This window comes from Aspergillus tanneri, assembly GCF_003426965.1.
Source record: "Aspergillus tanneri strain NIH1004 chromosome Unknown AapTan_7_pilon_pilon_pilon, whole genome shotgun sequence".
Taxonomy (NCBI): Eukaryota; Fungi; Ascomycota; class Eurotiomycetes; order Eurotiales; family Aspergillaceae; genus Aspergillus; species Aspergillus tanneri.
Window position 1 is genome coordinate 1,518,835 of NW_022984634.1, and position 17,269 is coordinate 1,536,103.

At 48.6% G+C, this 17,269-nt stretch overlaps 6 protein-coding genes across 6 annotated transcripts; 4 read left to right on the forward strand and 2 right to left on the reverse strand.

Annotated features, from left to right (window-relative positions):
- Positions 1–783: 783 nt before the first annotated feature.
- On the forward strand, positions 784–2,891 carry SEC2 (guanine nucleotide exchange factor SEC2; the record flags this gene model as incomplete). Its single annotated transcript, XM_033571710.1, has 2 exons — positions 784–1,365; positions 1,425–2,891. 2 exons carry the CDS (start codon positions 784–786, stop codon positions 2,889–2,891), a joined length of 2,049 nt encoding a protein of 682 aa, XP_033425025.1.
- Positions 2,892–3,816: 925 nt separating this feature from the next.
- On the reverse strand, positions 3,817–5,624 carry PRP21 (putative pre-mRNA splicing factor; the record flags this gene model as incomplete). The annotated part of the gene is made up of 3 exons (XM_033571711.1): positions 3,817–5,270; positions 5,328–5,381; positions 5,441–5,624. 3 exons carry the CDS (start codon positions 5,622–5,624, stop codon positions 3,817–3,819), a joined length of 1,692 nt encoding a protein of 563 aa, XP_033425026.1.
- An 882-nt stretch (positions 5,625–6,506) lies between these two features.
- pmt1 (protein mannosyltransferase 1) lies at positions 6,507–9,587 on the forward strand (the record flags this gene model as incomplete). Its single annotated transcript, XM_033571712.1, has 5 exons — positions 6,507–6,769; positions 6,835–7,124; positions 7,175–7,458; positions 7,527–8,987; positions 9,060–9,587. The coding sequence occupies 5 exons, from the start codon at positions 6,507–6,509 to the stop codon at positions 9,585–9,587; spliced, it is 2,826 nt and encodes a 941-aa protein (XP_033425027.1).
- A 396-nt stretch (positions 9,588–9,983) lies between these two features.
- On the reverse strand, positions 9,984–10,685 carry ATNIH1004_007086 (uncharacterized protein; the record flags this gene model as incomplete). Its single annotated transcript, XM_033571713.1, has 4 exons — positions 9,984–10,034; positions 10,119–10,317; positions 10,444–10,487; positions 10,545–10,685. The coding sequence occupies 4 exons, from the start codon at positions 10,683–10,685 to the stop codon at positions 9,984–9,986; spliced, it is 435 nt and encodes a 144-aa protein (XP_033425028.1).
- Positions 10,686–11,386: 701 nt separating this feature from the next.
- On the forward strand, positions 11,387–13,338 carry erf2 (palmitoyltransferase ERF2; the record flags this gene model as incomplete). The annotated part of the gene is made up of 3 exons (XM_033571714.1): positions 11,387–12,363; positions 12,423–12,531; positions 12,595–13,338. The coding sequence occupies 3 exons, from the start codon at positions 11,387–11,389 to the stop codon at positions 13,336–13,338; spliced, it is 1,830 nt and encodes a 609-aa protein (XP_033425029.1).
- A 1,124-nt stretch (positions 13,339–14,462) lies between these two features.
- On the forward strand, positions 14,463–17,122 carry ATNIH1004_007088 (putative histone-lysine N-methyltransferase (Ash1); the record flags this gene model as incomplete). The annotated part of the gene is made up of 4 exons (XM_033571715.1): positions 14,463–15,639; positions 15,695–16,068; positions 16,131–16,330; positions 16,384–17,122. 4 exons carry the CDS (start codon positions 14,463–14,465, stop codon positions 17,120–17,122), a joined length of 2,490 nt encoding a protein of 829 aa, XP_033425030.1.
- Between the last annotated feature and the right edge of the window lie 147 nt (positions 17,123–17,269).

Below are 17,269 nucleotides of genomic sequence, written 5' to 3' on the forward strand. Positions count from 1 at the left end.
GACTGACGATCGGCTTTGCCTGATCCCGTTACGGTGGCTGCTGGGCTGACTAAGGCTCCTTGCCTCCAACCTCCAACCAAATCTTCGCATTCAGTTCTTCCTTACATAGACGAGGCTTCGTCTCCTCTTCTCCTCGGTCTAACTCAACTAATTCACTAACTGTACGGGGCTAAACTGCTTCGATCCTAAGTCTCCTCCTCCCTTGAACTGATTCCCACTACGATCCGATCCCTTAAGCGCCTGCCTGCAACAAGGAGGGGTTTCTCCGACCACTGCGCCTTTCTTTCGTCACTACTCTGTAGTAACCATACTCTCCGGATCCATTCCCTCCTCTTCTGTCTATCATTGAACTTCATTCCCTTCTTTCTCATCCTTTAAGCTATCTCCGCTTCCTTTCCGACCTCCTATCTTCCCGATCTTACTGTCAGGCTATTCAATGCTTCACATCCCGACCGGATAGCAGCTCTCCAGTCTGCGCACTGGCAGGACGTTGCCTTACTTGGAACCCCCCCCTACTTTCTCTATTGCAGGCACACATTCCCAGCACTCTTTCCATTGTCCAGTATATCGAATGAGAAGATCGGACATACTATAGACGTGGTTGTGATACATCTTGGATACCCGCTGTCTCATCAGCTTCCCGCTACTATGGCCGAGTACGTTCTTTGATTCCCGAGATTGTCCAAAAGTTATCCTCCCTGTGCGATAAGCGCTGACTCCATGGTCAGTCTAATTTCATTCCACTCTTATTATTCACGACACAGCCTCCTCTCCCCATCCACGATGCTTCCGCGTCCCAGTCATAAACGATCCCTGTCTTCGGAGAACCGGTCCTCCTCTCCTGATAGAACTCTTACGAAGGCCAAGTCTACAAATGACCTCTCTCGAGTTGTGACCGGTAAAGCTGCACCGGTAACTCGATCCACGAGTGCGGGAGACATCCCCGAGAGTGGCTTCAGTACCTTAAAAGATCCTCGACTTGGAAGCCTCCCAGATACGTCAGACGAGTCGTCATCGACGTCACACCACCCAGATTTAAGCAGCGAGGTTGCTGCTCTGAGCGTCAAACTGGTTCAAGCGATCAATAATCAAACAACTCTCGACGATAATTTAGTCGCCACCCGCCAAGACTTGGAGCTAGCCAAGAGCAAAATTTGCTCTCTAGAAGCCGAGAACGAGAAATATCGTCGAGATATTGATGAAGAGATTCTTATAAAGAAGTCCGATGTGGACTACGAGATTTTGCGTCTAAAAGCTGCCCTAGCAGATGAAAAAGCGCAGCGTGCTCTAGTTGAGAAGGAGAAAAAGGGTATTGAACAAGAGCTTGAGACTCTTACCGCAGCTCTTTTCGAAGAGGCAAATAAGGTATGTTATCTAGTAGTTACCCAGTCTAGTCAAAAGAATTTGTCTTACCTCTTACATAGATGGTGGCTGCTGCGAAACTTGAGCGTGAAGCAGTAGAAAAGAAAAATGAGCAGCTCCGTTCCCAGATTAAGGATACTGAGTCGCTGCTTGCTTCGCATCAAGAACAATTGGCTGAGCTGAAGTCTGTTTTGCACGGGGCGAACCTCTCCAGGGACGACATCGAGGCCGGTACAATCATGTCCACAGCACCATCGTCACCCGCGGTTCCGCAGCAGTCGCCGGAGATCATTAAGAACAGTGCCGAAAACTCTGCTGTCCTGGATATGATGCCATACTCCGAGGAGCTAGTCCCTGGGCCCTCGACCTCTTTCCCGCAGTTCATCAAGTCTGTCTGCCGAACAGATCTGCCCGCATTCGAGGATTTCCGGGACCTCTTCCACTTAACGGCACATGCTTCGAAGCCTCCTAGTAGGACTACCAGTGGATCGTACACGGGTCTGAATGTCATGAGTTTGGCCAGTTTCGGTGGCAGTGCGTTCGGATCAGCATCTTCGTCTCCCGCCAAGTCCCAGACTCACTCCCCTAATGGAAGCCTGTCCTCGCCGCAGCCCACGAATTCCCATATTCCTCTGAAAGAGACCAAGTTTTATAAGCGTGTATTGAATGAGGACATTGAGCCGACGCTGCGGCTTGACGCTGCTCCCGGAATCTCTTGGTTAACTCGACGTTCGGTATTGAGTGGTATTTGTGAAGGAACGCTCCTGGTGGAGCCAATGCCTCCAGCGACGAAAAAATTCGAATTTCCCTGCTCGCTTTGTGGAGAGCGCAGAAGTGGCACTGTAAATGAGAGAACCCATCGTTTTCGAACGTCCGATAGTGAGACGGCTCAGCGTTATCCTTTATGTGTGCTCTGTCTGGAAAAAGTACGGTCCGCTTGCGAGTTCACTGGTTATCTTCGCCTTATCCTCGATGGGCATATCCGTGCCGGCGATACAGAAGAGGAAAAGGATTTCTGGGAAGAAACTATTCGCTTAAGAGAAAGGATGTTCTGGTCCCGAATTGGTGGGGGCATTGTCCCCATATTTTCCCATCCCAACGATATAGTGACTCCTTCAGATACGAGAGAGGAATTTACTGATGCTACCGTCAGCAGTTCAGTTGAAAGTCAACAAAACGCTGATTGCCAACCTACCGAGAGCACTACTGTGCAAATCGAACATGATGAGGACAAAAAGCATGGCCATCATAATCACCGGGATTCCTTGCAAGAGGACCCATTTTTCTGTACTCCTTCCGAATCACCAGCTAGCAATGTCGCGGTTTCACCATTGCATGATATCAGTGGAGCCCAGGGACTGAATACGACTACCAATGTTGAAGTCTCTAAGCAACTCAGTAGCGAGGTGACTGTTCCTATCGACGCCGCTGACGACAATGAAACATCAGAAGTTCCAATTCAAGCTGATGATTTAACGGCCGAGGAGACCACAGCCAATAGCGGCGAAAAAGAGACTAGTAGAAACTGAAGTCGAGAACCGCGAGCGGTATCGGCTTATGTGACGTCATTTTTATTTTTCTCCAGTTTATTTATTCCCTTATACTTAATTTCTTTCCCGCTTGACTGCTCAACTAATTCTTTACTCCTATCGCCAAGCAGTCTGCGTCCTGTATTAATATTGGTCTATTTCTCTATGTACAGTTTTTCTTATTCCTTTCATTTCGTTTGCTATCTTTGAGGGCAATCAGGTTCCCATGACTATTTCCGAATCTTGTACAGATGATGACTCTTATATGAGCGTCAACTTTTGTTCTCTGCCCTTTTCTTCTCTTTCCTACCCACTTACCATTATTATATGTTCGGCGCTTACTTCCTCTTTTCCTCCTTAGTGGGTCCATGTTACACTGTTTTGCTGTTGCCTTGGTTTTATGCGAGATGCATAACAGCGATGTCAGAATTTAATGTATGCAGTGAACGATACAGCTACGCAAGTCGATGGCTACTATCTTGCGCATATAGCCTCAATATCTTGCTAATTATGATTTATTTAGCCCATTTTCATATGCGCTCTTCGTATTATAGACTTGTAATATTACATTAATTAATTATAAAAGAGCCCATAGGAGACGAAGGCGTGGAAGTAGAGGCATAACTGCACGCTTAAAAGTAAGGCCGGGGTAAAGATGCGTATAAAAGTTGGCTGGTGTCAAATTATTCGAATAGAAGAACCATGGTATATGTCTACTAATAAACACTATCTACTATCATACCACACGAAAGCACCAGAAAACGAGATTGTAATAGAGAACGTGTACTTTACAACCGAAGCGGATATACGACTTCGTAATGGAAATATCAACGTTTAAAAGACCGTAAAACTCCAGATCAGAAACGCCCATGACACGGCCCAAATCCGCCCCCCAAAGTACATCGTGTAGTGATTTTCTTTTCAATCATTGCTTAGCACGTTCCCGAATATGCCTGATTTGTTCCTCAATAGTCATGCTCTGAGGATTGGGTGGACCGCCTGAAGGGCCGACCATTGGCGGCGTGGGTCCAGCTCCAGGGGTTGCTTCGTAGGCCATTCGTTTCTTTCGAGCTTCGTCCTCGGGATCCACTGCATTAGGGAGGACAGTAGAGTCGAAGACGTCGCTTCGCTGACTGGCGAGACGTTTGAGATTGTTGACCACGTCCGCGGTTGAAAGGTTGGTTGTTGCGCTTCGGGACTCCGCCTTGGCACGCTGTTCTTTCCAGCGAGGATCCAGCAATTCAATACGCATGTGCTGCTCCAGTTCTGCGACGGGAATCTGCTGGTTACAGTTGGGACAGAGCGCCGTTGGTCCGGTCTGGTTGAGACGGCGGGCCTGTGCACGGGGGACGTAATCAGAACGGATGCGCATCGGTTGCTGGCCAGGAGCAGCTTTGGCGGCAGCCTGGGCAGCGGCGGCTTGTTCACGCGCCTCGGCACGCTCACGAATACGTTGCTCTTCTTCCTGGCCGGCGGCGACTGCGATTGGAGGAGCAGCAGGGATAGGCTGAGGGGGTAGACCCTGGGGGTAGGATGGTCCGGCTGGCTGGACCATAGGTTGCGGAACTGGCTCTGGCTGTGTAGGATAGGCATTATAGTATGTCGGCAACTCCTCATCAGTGGGCATGGCTTCCTCAATGCGAAGAGGGTTCAGTGACATCATGGCTTTCTGCTCGAGGGAAGCAGATTGGAGGTCATTTAGCGAGGTCGGGGGAGGAAGGTCAGCCTGGTCGTCAGACTCATTAAATAGAACAGTCTCAACAACCATGAAGTCATGCCAGTCAATTTGTGCATATGCTATTTTCTCTTGCTCTTCTTCTTCCTCCTTCTTCTGTTTCTGCTGCTCCTGAAATTTTACCCATTCAGCGCGCTGTTTGGCTCGATCCAGAATATGGTACTTGTTTTTCACGTTATGTTCCAGCTCTGCAAGACGGTTTTTCTCTGTCGTAGCTGCATCGATACCCTCTGAGCGTAAGAGGATGGTGTACTGGTCCACCAATCGCGTGAAAAACTGATAGAGACTATGTTGCGGTCGAAGGAAGTCGAACTGGAAATTTCTGGTTTCTCGCTGAGACAGTGCGGTCATGAAAGATTTCCCCCTTTTAGCAACAAACAAGGCCGTGAGCTTAACGACTTCCAAATCCTGCGCGTTTATTATAGGTATCCTGGCTGAGAAGTGAAACTCTGGAGGTTCCTTAGGTCCCTTCGGGGCTTCAGGCTCAGGCTGCGCCGCTCCCTCTCCAGGTCGGCCTGCAGAGACAGAAGTCCCCCGTCCCTCCTTGATCTCTGTAAGGCGCCATTGATAGAATGTTGCATAAGGATCTTCGGGATTGAGGAAAGAAAATTTGGGGTTGCTGCGTTCCTTTTCGCGGACACGATCTAAAGGACCATCGTTAACGTAGGGTGGCGAAACAATAGGGATATCTGATTACGCACCTTCAAAAACAATACCATTGCGAGCCACATAGCCGGCCGTTTTCTCCACAATGGCTAATCAACACGTCAGTGCGTCTTTTTAATTTGGCGACTGGTCCAGGAGTTGAACTGACCTCGAATATCCTTCGGTGGCAACACCACCCCTTCAGGGGGCTTGTTCACCTCATCCAGCAAAGTGGGCGTATTTCCATTGCTCACAGATGCCATGTTCGAGACGCAGACCCAATCGATAATGGGCTTGGGTGCAGATGCTGGGAACAGATCCAAGTTCTTGCTGACCGTCTTTGCATTTACCATTTTGGCTTGCCTTACCTCATCCTTGGCGGCTAACTACGGGCGGCGGCAACGAGCGCGCGCGTAACATGGCCGCCTAACCGGAAAAGGAGAAATCTCCCGTGAACCCTAAAATAGCAGAACATACTGAGTTCATCGTGGGTATACATTACTCCGTATTATTCAGTAAATAAGCAACGGTCCGATGAAAGATTAATTTCGAGGTATATATTAAGCTATATTGCTACTTCATGTAGAATGCAGGGGTCGTTCACTATTTATGTTGGGTGTAGCATTGCAAAACCGTAATTGAGCTCTTTGATTGGGCAATCTTCTGGCTGTAGATTTTCCTGCCTTTTTTTGAATTTTCTTTTCTTTTCATTTCTATAATCCTCATCTTGCATATGTGTATGCTTCAAGGAGTCTACTCCATAAATGGAGGCAGACTGGCAACAAGTAATACAGAATGAACGTGACGGCGGAAGGCTGGCGTCTCTCCTTCCGCCGACGATCTGTCCTTAAACCGGACTACGCATTCATCCGCCTCCCTGATCGCTCCACACATGTTGCCTCGCTGTCTTACTCCTCATAAGTTCATGTATCCCGTTTGAGCTTTCCCCTCTGCCATGGCGCATCTTGTCGTCCTATTCTACACTCGTTAATTAATTTTCCATTCCCTATTTGCCTTGATTCCTCTGGCGTGGAGTTGTTAGAAAGCTCCCTCCGGAGTTGGGGCAATCTTCTGCAACTCGCGCGGGCCACATTGCTACATCGTGACATCGTTTGATGATTTACTTTCTTCCTTTCTCTTTTCTTACTCGGATACAATTGATGCAATTTATTGATTGAGAGCTTGCACTTCTTTAGATTCACTGTGCCTAACTCCGTGGGAGTCCTAGCTCGACAATGGCTCCCAAATCCAAAGAAGCCCTAGAGGTTCAGCCTCGTTCGGGCTCTCAGCGCTCTCCTAGTCGCTCCCCCAAGCCTAAGAATCGCAAGAAGACGCCTGCGAGCATGTCAAGTTATGCTTCAGAAGGTGTTAGAGATAACAACATCTTCAATCTTCCCACATCTGACTACAAAGCTCTCGTCTTGGTCACTATGGTTGCTGCTGTTGTTCGTTTGTTCAGAATTTACCAGCCGTCTAGCGTGGTGTTTGACGAAGTCCAGTATGTGCCTCGCTATCTGCAATATGATTTTGATTCGAGCTAATGGTTTTGCTCGCTTTTTATAGTTTCGGAGGTTTCGCAACGAAATATATCAAGGGTCGTTTTTTCATGGATGTTCACCCTCCTCTTGCCAAACTCCTCATTACATTGGCGGGCTGGCTGGCTGGATTTGATGGAGATTTCGATTTTAAGGAAATTGGAAAGGATTATATCGAACCCAAAGTCCCTTATGTTGCGATGCGCATGCTTCCAGCCGTCTTGGGCATTCTGACAGTCCCACTGATGTTTTTAACTCTCAAAGCATCGGGATGCCGCACTGTTGCTGCTGTGTTGGGGTCTGGTGTGGTGATATTTGGTATGGTTTCATCTATCTAATAAAGTCGATGCACCGCTGACCGGTCATAGAAAATGGTTTAATCACTCAGTCTCGCTTAATCCTTCTGGACTCGCCATTGGTTTTCTTCACTGCGCTCACAGCCCTGGCATTCACATGTTTCACAAACCAGCACGAATTAGGGCCTACCCATGCTTTCCGTGGGCCCTGGTGGTTTTGGTTGGCTTCAACCGGTCTCTGTCTGGGTGCGACTCTAAGTGTGAAGTGGGTTGGGTTGTTCACAGTTGCTTGGGTTGGCTCTCTTACCGTCCTCCAATTGTGGGTACTTCTTGGTGACTCTAAGACCGTTACATCGGTATGGCTTCAAAGTTTCCGATCTTCCTCATGATTGTGGTTGGAGATTGCTGATACTTAGTGACTTAGCGCTTATGGTTTAAACACTTCCTTGCCCGTGTCTTCTGCTTAATTATCATTCCGTTGGGATTTTACTGCGGAATGTTCGCTATCCATTTTCTGTGCTTGGTTAACCCAGGAGAAGGTGATGGATTCATGTCTTCAGAATTCCAGGCAACGTTGAACTCGAAATCGATGCAAGACGTTCCAGCCGACGTCGTATTCGGCTCCCGCATCAGTATCCGTCACCTCAATACACAGGGTGGCTATCTTCATTCCCACAGCCATATGTACCCCACAGGGAGCAAACAACAGCAGGTCACTCTTTATCCTCACAAGGATGAGAACAACATCTTTATTGCTGAAAACCAAACCCAACCTATTGGTCCGGATGGGGAAATTGAGGGCCCATTTGCCTGGGATAACATTACTGCCGAATACATCGAAGATGGCTCTGTAATTCGACTCAACCACTTGATGACGCGCCGAAGAATTCATTCACATGATGAGAAACCTCCCGTTACAGATTCAGACTGGCAATTTGAGGTATCTGCTTACGGCTTCGATGGCTTCCCTGGTGACGCAAATGACTTTTTCCGAGTGGAAATTGTGAAGTCTATGTCTGACGGAGAGGAAGCAAAGAAGCGTCTGCGAACCATTCAAAGCAAGTTCCGCTTGGTACACGTCATGACTGGCTGTGTTCTATTTTCCCACAAGGTCAAGCTCCCTGAATGGGCATATGAACAGCAGGAAGTGACATGCGCAAAGGGGGGTACCCTGCCTAACAGTGTCTGGTACGTCGAGGCAAATGCTCACCCTATGTTGCCTGAGGATGCAGAGAAAGTCAACTACCGAAACCCTGGTTTCCTCGGTAAATTCTGGGAACTTCAGAAGGTGATGTGGAGGACCAATGCCGGTTTGACTGAGTCTCACGCTTGGGATTCACGTCCCCCGTCGTGGCCAACATTGCTCCGGGGTATCAACTTCTGGGGTAAAGATCACCGCCAAATTTACCTGCTCGGGAATCCATTCATATGGTGGTCGTCGACTGTAGCCATTGGCGTCTATATCCTGTTCAAAGGGATTTCCATTCTTCGCTGGCAGCGAAGCTGTGGTGATTATCGCAACGTCAATTTCAAGAGGTTCGACTACGAGGTCGGCACCAGTGTACTGGGCTGGGCTTTCCACTATTTCCCATTTTATCTCATGGCTCGACAACTTTTCCTTCACCATTACCTCCCTGCGCTTTACTTCGCCCTGATTGCTCTCTGCCAGGAATTTGATTTCCTCGCGAATCGCATTCGGAGTCTTGGATTACCGTCCAGACCCCTTATTGGTAAGGGTTTGGCTAGTATTTTCCTAGCACTTAGCATTTTCACATTCACACTCTATTCGCCTCTTGTCTACGGCAACCCTTGGACACAGGAAGCCTGCCAGAAAGTGAAACTCATGGACACTTGGGATTTTGATTGCAACACTTTCCATACCGACGTAAGTGTTCCAAAATGGCAGCCTCCGCGACGGGGATATTAGACGTACATCCTGACGACTGACTGGCATTAGCTTGGCCAATATGTGACCGAATTCCTACACGAGAGCCCTACTGTACCGACAACGGATACTGCCGCCCCGTCTTCCCAGGCACCTGAGGTGCCAGTGGTGCCACCACCACAGGAAAATCAAGAAGGTTTACAGGAGACGGCTGAAAAAGATGTGCCAGAAGCCAATGTTACCCCGGAGCCTGAGAAACCGCGCTCCAAGGCACGTGTAGAGTACCGAGACCAACATGGAAATCTGTTGGATGAAGAAGTAGTAGCCTCACTGGCAAAAGAAGGTAAAGTGTCGTTTGAAACCCGCCACGAAACCCGAACTCGCCTCGCAAATGGCCACGAAGTCGATATGGTCGATGGTAAAGTTGCGCCGCCGCACCCGGATGTCGAGGGTCAAAACCCTGAAACTTTTGGAAACAAGGAGCATCAACGCAACGAAGAGGGCCCTGCTTCAGCAGCGGGAGAGGGAATTTCCATCGATGAACAGAACTCTCCTGAACCGAAGCCTGCCAGCGAGGGTAATGAGGCCACTCAACTCTGAGCAGCAGAAATATCTACATTTTGGCATTGTTTGCATTCTTTGATTTTCTTCTCAAACTCGGTCCAAATATTCTTCTTCTGTATTTCTTTCTCACGGTAATTTTTTCGTCACTTCTTCTGATGTAACGAAATGTGAATTTGTATATGACTATACCTTCCCCAGAGTTGACAGCCTGCGATCTTGACCTGTTCTTTGAAAGCTTGGAATTTAGCATGCAGCTACAATAAAAAACCGTCTTCACTTGATTTCCGTCAAAAAGAAAACTATGCACAAAGCTCTTACAACACTCGCAACCCCCCATCTTCTAGTCTTCAGTAATTTTAAAATACAGCGATCTGCATTGAGACGTCTCCCAACCTCTGTGGATGAACGGCTTCCCGGTTATATAGTAGACATCTAGTAGTCCCATTCCTCCTTGCCATACTTATTGAATCGTTCGTGGAGATCCTATAAGGAATGTAAGTCAATTACCCGGTCGCAAATGAGATCAGAGTACCGAGAAGAAATTGCAAAGCCTGGAAGTGCACGTACAGCGGGCAGGGTAACATTGGGCACAATGACAGTGTTCAAAGCACTGGGGGCATTCTGGAGAGGCCGGTTCTTGTCACCATGGGGGTGATACTGGTACTTGTAGACCTTGCCGTCGTCCTCACGTTCCCAGGGCATGGCGCTATCACCGATGCGTACGTTACTCTCGGAGGTGACAGAGGTGGGCTTTCTACCGAAGTACCTGATGACAATTTAGGTCAGCACTATGGCTTTGCTTTCAGATGCAATTAACTATTTTTTGGTTCGTCTTATATTTTTGTGTACGGTCCTCGCAAACGGTGACAGAAGGCTAAGGGGAAGCAATTACCATCCAGCGATGAGGAAAGCACCGGACATCACACCAAGCAAAACCTATAGCCCAATTAGAGACGGACTCAATGCTTAATTGATTCGACAACAGATCCGTACATAGAGCTCGGGGTCACGGCGAGGGCCTTTGTCGAGGTTGGCCTCCTCGATCTTGGAGCTGTAAAAACGGCGAGGAGAGGCGCGGAAAAGAGACTGGCGGGTGAAGGCCCGGCGAGAGGCCATAGCAGCAATTGACGACATTCTGAGTGGTGGCAGGATTGGGAGAGTTTGTCAATGAGAACGGGAAGATCTTGGGGGCAAGTGGGAGGATCAGTGGGTGTCGGACGATGATGTTGCCGGCGCATCATCAGGTGACATCCGGTTGGCCCTGTAGGTTAGCTTCCGGTGATTACTCAGCATCTCTATCCCAGGTTAGCCGATTCTATTCAACAACCTAACCGTCTGCCGTGATTGCTACTGCAGGTTGCAAGTGCCAGGGTCTTAGGCTTTTGTCTTTTTGCACGATCTGAAAGCAGCATGGTGGATTAATGTTGCTATGTGATGTGACCAGACCGCTCTTACAATCCTTGCAACTATCTCTTAAGGTTGGTGATGGTTCCTCCCATGCCTTAGTTGGATAGGGGTATATATACCTGTGGTGGTAACCCTTGACTCAAAAAGGTCTAACAAGACTAACGTATCCATCTCCCTCTAGGTTGCTTACGCTCATTTATTTAATCATTAACGATAGTATTCTGAATCTTGATTGCCTTTTAATCTCTTTCGTTTTCACTCCTTACACGACCCATATCGACTGAGGATCCATCCTATACTCGCACATAAATATACACTGCAACTGCTGGGTTAGATCGCGCTCGGAACTGCTTCAATTTTCCCCCTAGCTATAGTATGAGAACCAGCAGTCCTTATCAATAGTGTATTGTTTGTTATCGTCGAAAATCATGGCATTCATTCCAGAGATTTCCGAACATAACGATGTGCTGAACCCCTCCGCTGCGCAACATGGGCTGGGCATCCCTCGCCCTCCTTCTGTTGGTGGAATTTCATCTCGAGTGACGGACATGTCAGATGATGGAGAACAATCGCAATCCTATACCGGAGCATCGTCTCATGCGCCTCGATCGCATCGGTCCGTCTCTAGACGGGGGCCACCCCCTGCAAGAAGTTCCATCGTCACGGCCGCCAGTCAAGGGACGAACAGACCAGGAAGTTCTGGTAGCAGGCTGAGTCGGACCCATATTCCTTCATTGACTGCTCAAGGATTTTTCCGGCCCATGTCTTCGCAGCGTCTCCAAGCCCATCGAGGCCGTCCAGTTACGAATAGAGCAATGGAGTCGGAGGATAATTGGGACTATACAAGCCAAAACAGGCAAAGTTTGGTTTCTAATAGCACACTTCCCCAGAGTTCCATTCCACAAGAGGAAGTCCCTCCATCGCGTGGTACCGAATTTACGGATCCAATACTTCCTGACCGAAACACCTCCAATGCCAGTCCGACTGGTAACACCACCGCTAGAAGTTTAGGGGAGAGTGCCAAACTCCTGCATGACCGAGAACAAAGACATAAAATAGTGCCACCACATCTCAACCTGGCAGCAAACTACAAAAGCACAAACACCAATGAAACTCCCCCAAGATCCTCACTTTCGTTCCTGTCATTGCAAAACAAAAACCTTGGCCAAGAACATCGGGACAATCGAGCTCATGAGCGGCTTTCGTCAGCTGGCTCGTCTCCCGAATCACTTGAAAAGCAGAACCGAACAGTGAACCAAGGAAATCGGGGCAAGAACTACGAATATTTCACTGGGAATACCTTCTTTTGCGGCGGGGGAAGGCTTCAAAATGCTCGGGATAAGCCCGTCAATATCGCGACTAGCGTCTTCGTGGTTTCACCCTCCGTTCTGTTCTTTGTGTTTTCGTATGCAACCCCTTTCGTCTCTTGTGATATGTCCTCGACCAGATACTAACAACATCTAGAGCGCCTTGGCTTTGGCACCATATCTCACCGGCTATCCCGATTCTGTTTGCTTACCTATTTTTCGTGTGCATGTCGTCTTTCGTACATGCTTCTGTAGTTGACCCAGGTGTAAGCACAACCACCAATATGCGTTGCAATGCCTTCTGACGCTAATATTTGATAATTTGCTAGATTATTCCGCGGAATCTCCAGCCAATGCCTCCACCAGAGTCGGATGATCCGTTAGCAATAGGGCCACCGACCAACGATTGGGTCATGGTCAAGCTGGCAACATCCGAAGTGGCAGCAATGGATGTGCCTGTAAAATATTGCAAAACATGCAGTATTTGGCGCCCACCTCGATGCTATCACTGTCGTGTATGTGATAACTGTGTTGAGACACTTGATCACCACTGTGTCTGGCTCAATAACTGCGTTGGTCGCCGCAACTATCGATACTTCTTTACCTTTGTGAGCTCGTCTACGCTGCTTGCTTTATTCTTACTCGGTGCCAGTTTAGCACACGTCTTAGTCTATCGGTCGCAAGAAGCGATCTCGTTTGGGTCTACAATCAATAAGTTGAGAGTCCCATTCGCAATGGCCATTTATGGGGCGATTGCTGTGCCGTATCCGGCCTCTCTGTGGGCGTATCATTTCTTTCTAGTTGGCAGAGGCGAGACCACAAGAGAATATCTTAATTCCCACAAGTTCGCCAAAGCTGATCGGCATCGTCCCTTCACCCAAGGAAATATAATCCGCAATTGGATCTCGGTTTTTGCAAGACCACGTCCCCCGACATATATGCAATTTAAAAACCCTTATATGGAAGGTGACCAGCGTCTGAGCACGATGAAGCGGAAATATCTTCCTCGAGATGTTGAGGCTCAATCTGGCATAGAGATGCAGCATGTCAACCCGGATCAACAGGAGACGTGAAGTCTGGATGTTTTCTCGTTGAAGTATCAGACGATAGACTGTTTTAGATGGCAACTTTCGTCTCACTCCTTCCTTAGCTCTTTTTTGTTTATTTCCCCCCGGCTCTCTCGTTTTCTTGAGCGTCATATATTACTATTTACATTTCTTTTACAGGATACCTTGAAGTAATGATGCTTATATCCCTTGGCTTTCGTTCCTAAGATTCCGTTGCTCCCAACGACTTTGATCCACATGTTCTGCGTATATGCATTCTCCTTCCTTTTTTACCTTGACCCATAATCCGGGCCATCGTCACTTATGTTCTCTTCATGATACATTAAATTCTATTTTCTCTAGTTCATACGTGCTTATTCGCGCCTAGAGCCATTGCTTCCCTCCATTGGTTTGGTTTCAAGATTATGCAACATGTGCATGTGTGTGATATCTAGCCTCCAAGCTGCAGATAGACGGTGAAGAATCTACTCGAGAATAAAATCAGGCGAGAAAAACAAGTAGAGGAAGTCCTTCAGCACCGAGAGTGTCTGGTTGGGGAGGAACGATGTGTGTTTATTTGTACATCTGGAGGGCATGGGCTTGGCTGAGGATGTAGACGACGTAAAGACAGACTTCAACCGCAAAAAGGAAGAGACAATTCCAAGCCTAGAGAAAGGACGTGCTCTGAGCAAGGTGCAACTGGACGTGGGGCGCCCAACCCGGACGGTGATTGTTGTTTCGTCGGTCTCGCTTCGTTTTCTGCTCTGCATTCCGCGGTCCCTGGGGGACAATACGGACCTCCTCGACCCTCTCCGCACCTCTTCCTCTCCCATTCCCTCCCCATAACCGCGCCGGCCCCCATTTCGACCCTCTCACCACTTCCTTCGGGCCGGAAGGCTTGCTTTAAGCCCTCATCTGTCGGGCTCTGATTTGGTTTTCAAGATATAGGGCATAGTACGTATCGATCGATGCTCCTGATAAGAGCAGAGTACCTGCCCCGTACGTTGTTGAGAGCCAGATCAGCTTCTATCCGACACTTTCTTCCCCGCGTTCGACAATAAACACATCGAAAGACTTCGATCCCCCGCGTGGTTTGAACCCCGGTTATAGAGCCCAGTATTACTCACGCAATCCAGCTCCGAGAACTTGAGATGGGAAGTCGAACTAGATCCTCCGGCGCGTCTCCCGCAAAACCCGCAACCCTTTCTGACCTCAATAAGCGCACGCACGAACACGCAATGGGTCTTGAGTACCCCGAACAGCTTCTCACTCCCGAGAATAGTCGCTCCGAAACGTCGAGCAACAACGAAAACGCGTCGAACGAGGAGAAACCGACTCTACGGCGGAGATCTACACGTGTAGCACGCGCCTCTTTGCGAGGGGTAGCACAACTTGACGGCGATCTAGAGAGAGAGTCTCATAAGATTCCATCACCAGCACCAGAAAATGACCATGTGGTCATGGACGTAGCCCCGGTCAACAATGTTGCGGAAGTGAAAAGGTCCCAGTCCTCCCACCTCCGTCACAGCATTGCGGTCATGGAATCACCCATGTGGAGCGAAACGACTCTTGCACAAGATAATATGGACATCAATGAGAATCCAATGGCCCCTGGCACACCCATTTCCAAATCCTCTCAGGAGCTGCACCCGGGTGACATGAGCACGTCCCTACAACAGCGGACTTTGCGAAAACGCGTTGAGCGGGTTTTGACTCAGGAAAAATTTTCGGCCAGTGCGAAAGCCACACAACCCGCTGAAACGAAAACCCAAGAGCCCCCGAGACGCTCGTCACGTTTGAGTCTCTTGGAGAAAGCAACGGATTTTGTTGACCGAGCCTCCAGCGTCCTAGGGAAACGCTCACGAGATATAACGGAAAAAGGTAAAGATCTTGGCCGTCGCGCGAGTCTACGACCTAGGCATGTTGCTGCTCCAAAGGAAGAGCATGTCTCTTCAACTGCCAATGAGCCTCATGTGGCGAAGAAGCGGCGTGTCTCGGAAAGTGACTTGCTGTCAAAGGTTAAAGAAAACGAGGAGACCGCGCAAGATACTCCTGTCACTACCATTGTTAAACACAGAGCCAAGCGCTGGCTGGCCCACGGATTGTACACAGGGCAAGAACCTACAGAATCTCGCCCTTTGCAGAGTAGGAGCAGAAGTGCAAAAAGGAAGAGCCAAAGTGCTCCCCAGCGGAGACTACTACCACTGCCTATGTTTGCCGGCGATAGACTTTTGAAGCAAGGGCGGGACTTCCAGCTGCCTTTTGATGTGTTTTCGCCTCTTCCTTCTGGTCAACCCAAACCCAATGAGTGGAGAAAAACCAACAAAAGTATGTAGATATATTGGCACAGCCGCAGATGGAGTAAGCTGACGTCCGGGTCTAGATGTCTTCGTAGGAGAAGCTTCCAGTTTCTGGAGAGCAAACAAGGACTCTGAGCTATCCAAATGTACTTGCACGTACGATACCGGCTGTGATGACAACTGTCAAAATCGCTACATGTTTTACGAATGTGATGATGGTAACTGCGGGTTGGGCCCAGAGTGTGGCAATCGAAGTTTTGAAGAGCTCAAACACAGAACCAGGGCTGGAGGAAAGTACAACATCGGCGTCGAGGTTATCAAAACGGCAGATCGTGGATATGGCGTTCGCAGCAACCGTACCTTTGAGCCGGACCAGATTATCGTGGAATACACAGGAGAGATCATAACTCAAACTGAGTGTGAGAAGCGGATGAGGACTATCTATAAGAATAACGAAGTATGTCTTGTGTTATTTCATTGAATCTGTTTTTCGACAGACATTCGCTAATGCGTTACCAGTGCTATTACCTGATGTACTTCGACCAGAATATGATCATTGATGCAACTCGGGGCTCAATCGCCCGGTTCGTGAATCATTCTTGCCATCCTAATTGCCGAATGGAAAAATGGACTGTCGCAGGAAAGCCGCGCATGGCGCTCTTTGCTGGCGACCGTGGGATCATGACTGGAGAGGAGCTAACCTACGATTATAATTTTGAGTGAGGATCTCTAAACATGCTGGTCTCTTCTGTATCTTGCTAACTGTTTGCAGCCCATACTCCCAGAAGAACGTCCAGCAATGTCGTTGCGGCTCAGCAAATTGTCGTGGTATTTTGGGCCCGCGGCCCAAAGAAAAAGAACAGCGTTCGAAAGAAAGAGAGGCAAAGGCCGAAGCCCAGAAAAAGTCAAGCAAGCCCAATAAGAACCGCACCAAGCGCAGAATTGGCAATGCGCTGGGGGGTTCTCTCACTAAAAGACGCAAGCTCTTGGGCTCACAGTCCATCAAGGCTGGTGTCAAAAATGCTGTTTCGAGAGTGCGCGGTTCTTCTAAATCCACCACAGCCCGAAACGCTTCGAAAGTGAAGGCAGCAACAGCCAAGGATGCCACAAAGGCATCCCCAAAAAAGCGCCCGGCAAAGAAAGAAAACAGTTCAAGGTCCAAGAAGAATGTCAAGCTGCCCAAGGTCAGGACAACAGCCAAATCCAAGATCACAGCTCGTGTCGCAAAGACGTCACAGACGACGAAAACGCCGACCAAGGCAAAGGCTTCTCAATCACCGTCTAAACTGAGTCGTCCATCTGATGCAACTAAAGCTAAGATTCTAGCCGCAGCCAAAGGCACAAATGCAAAGAAACGTGTGGTTAAGAAAGTTGGTGACGTTAAAGGAGCCCGTACCCCAGTTAAGAAAGGGTCATACAAGGAGACTGTGAAAACCAAAACCTCAAGCCCACAAGCGAAAACAACCACTCCTAAGAAAGTAGCGGGTTCTGTTAAGAGTGGTAAGAGGTAATTTAATTACAGTGCCGTGTTTTTTGGCTCACGATACTGATCTGATGTCAACTACTTATATCTTGGTATCTCTCACTCTCCTTCTCCCCCCTCTTCCTATGTTCTTATATACTCAGAGCAACCTCCTTTGCCAGCCACTAGGTTCTTT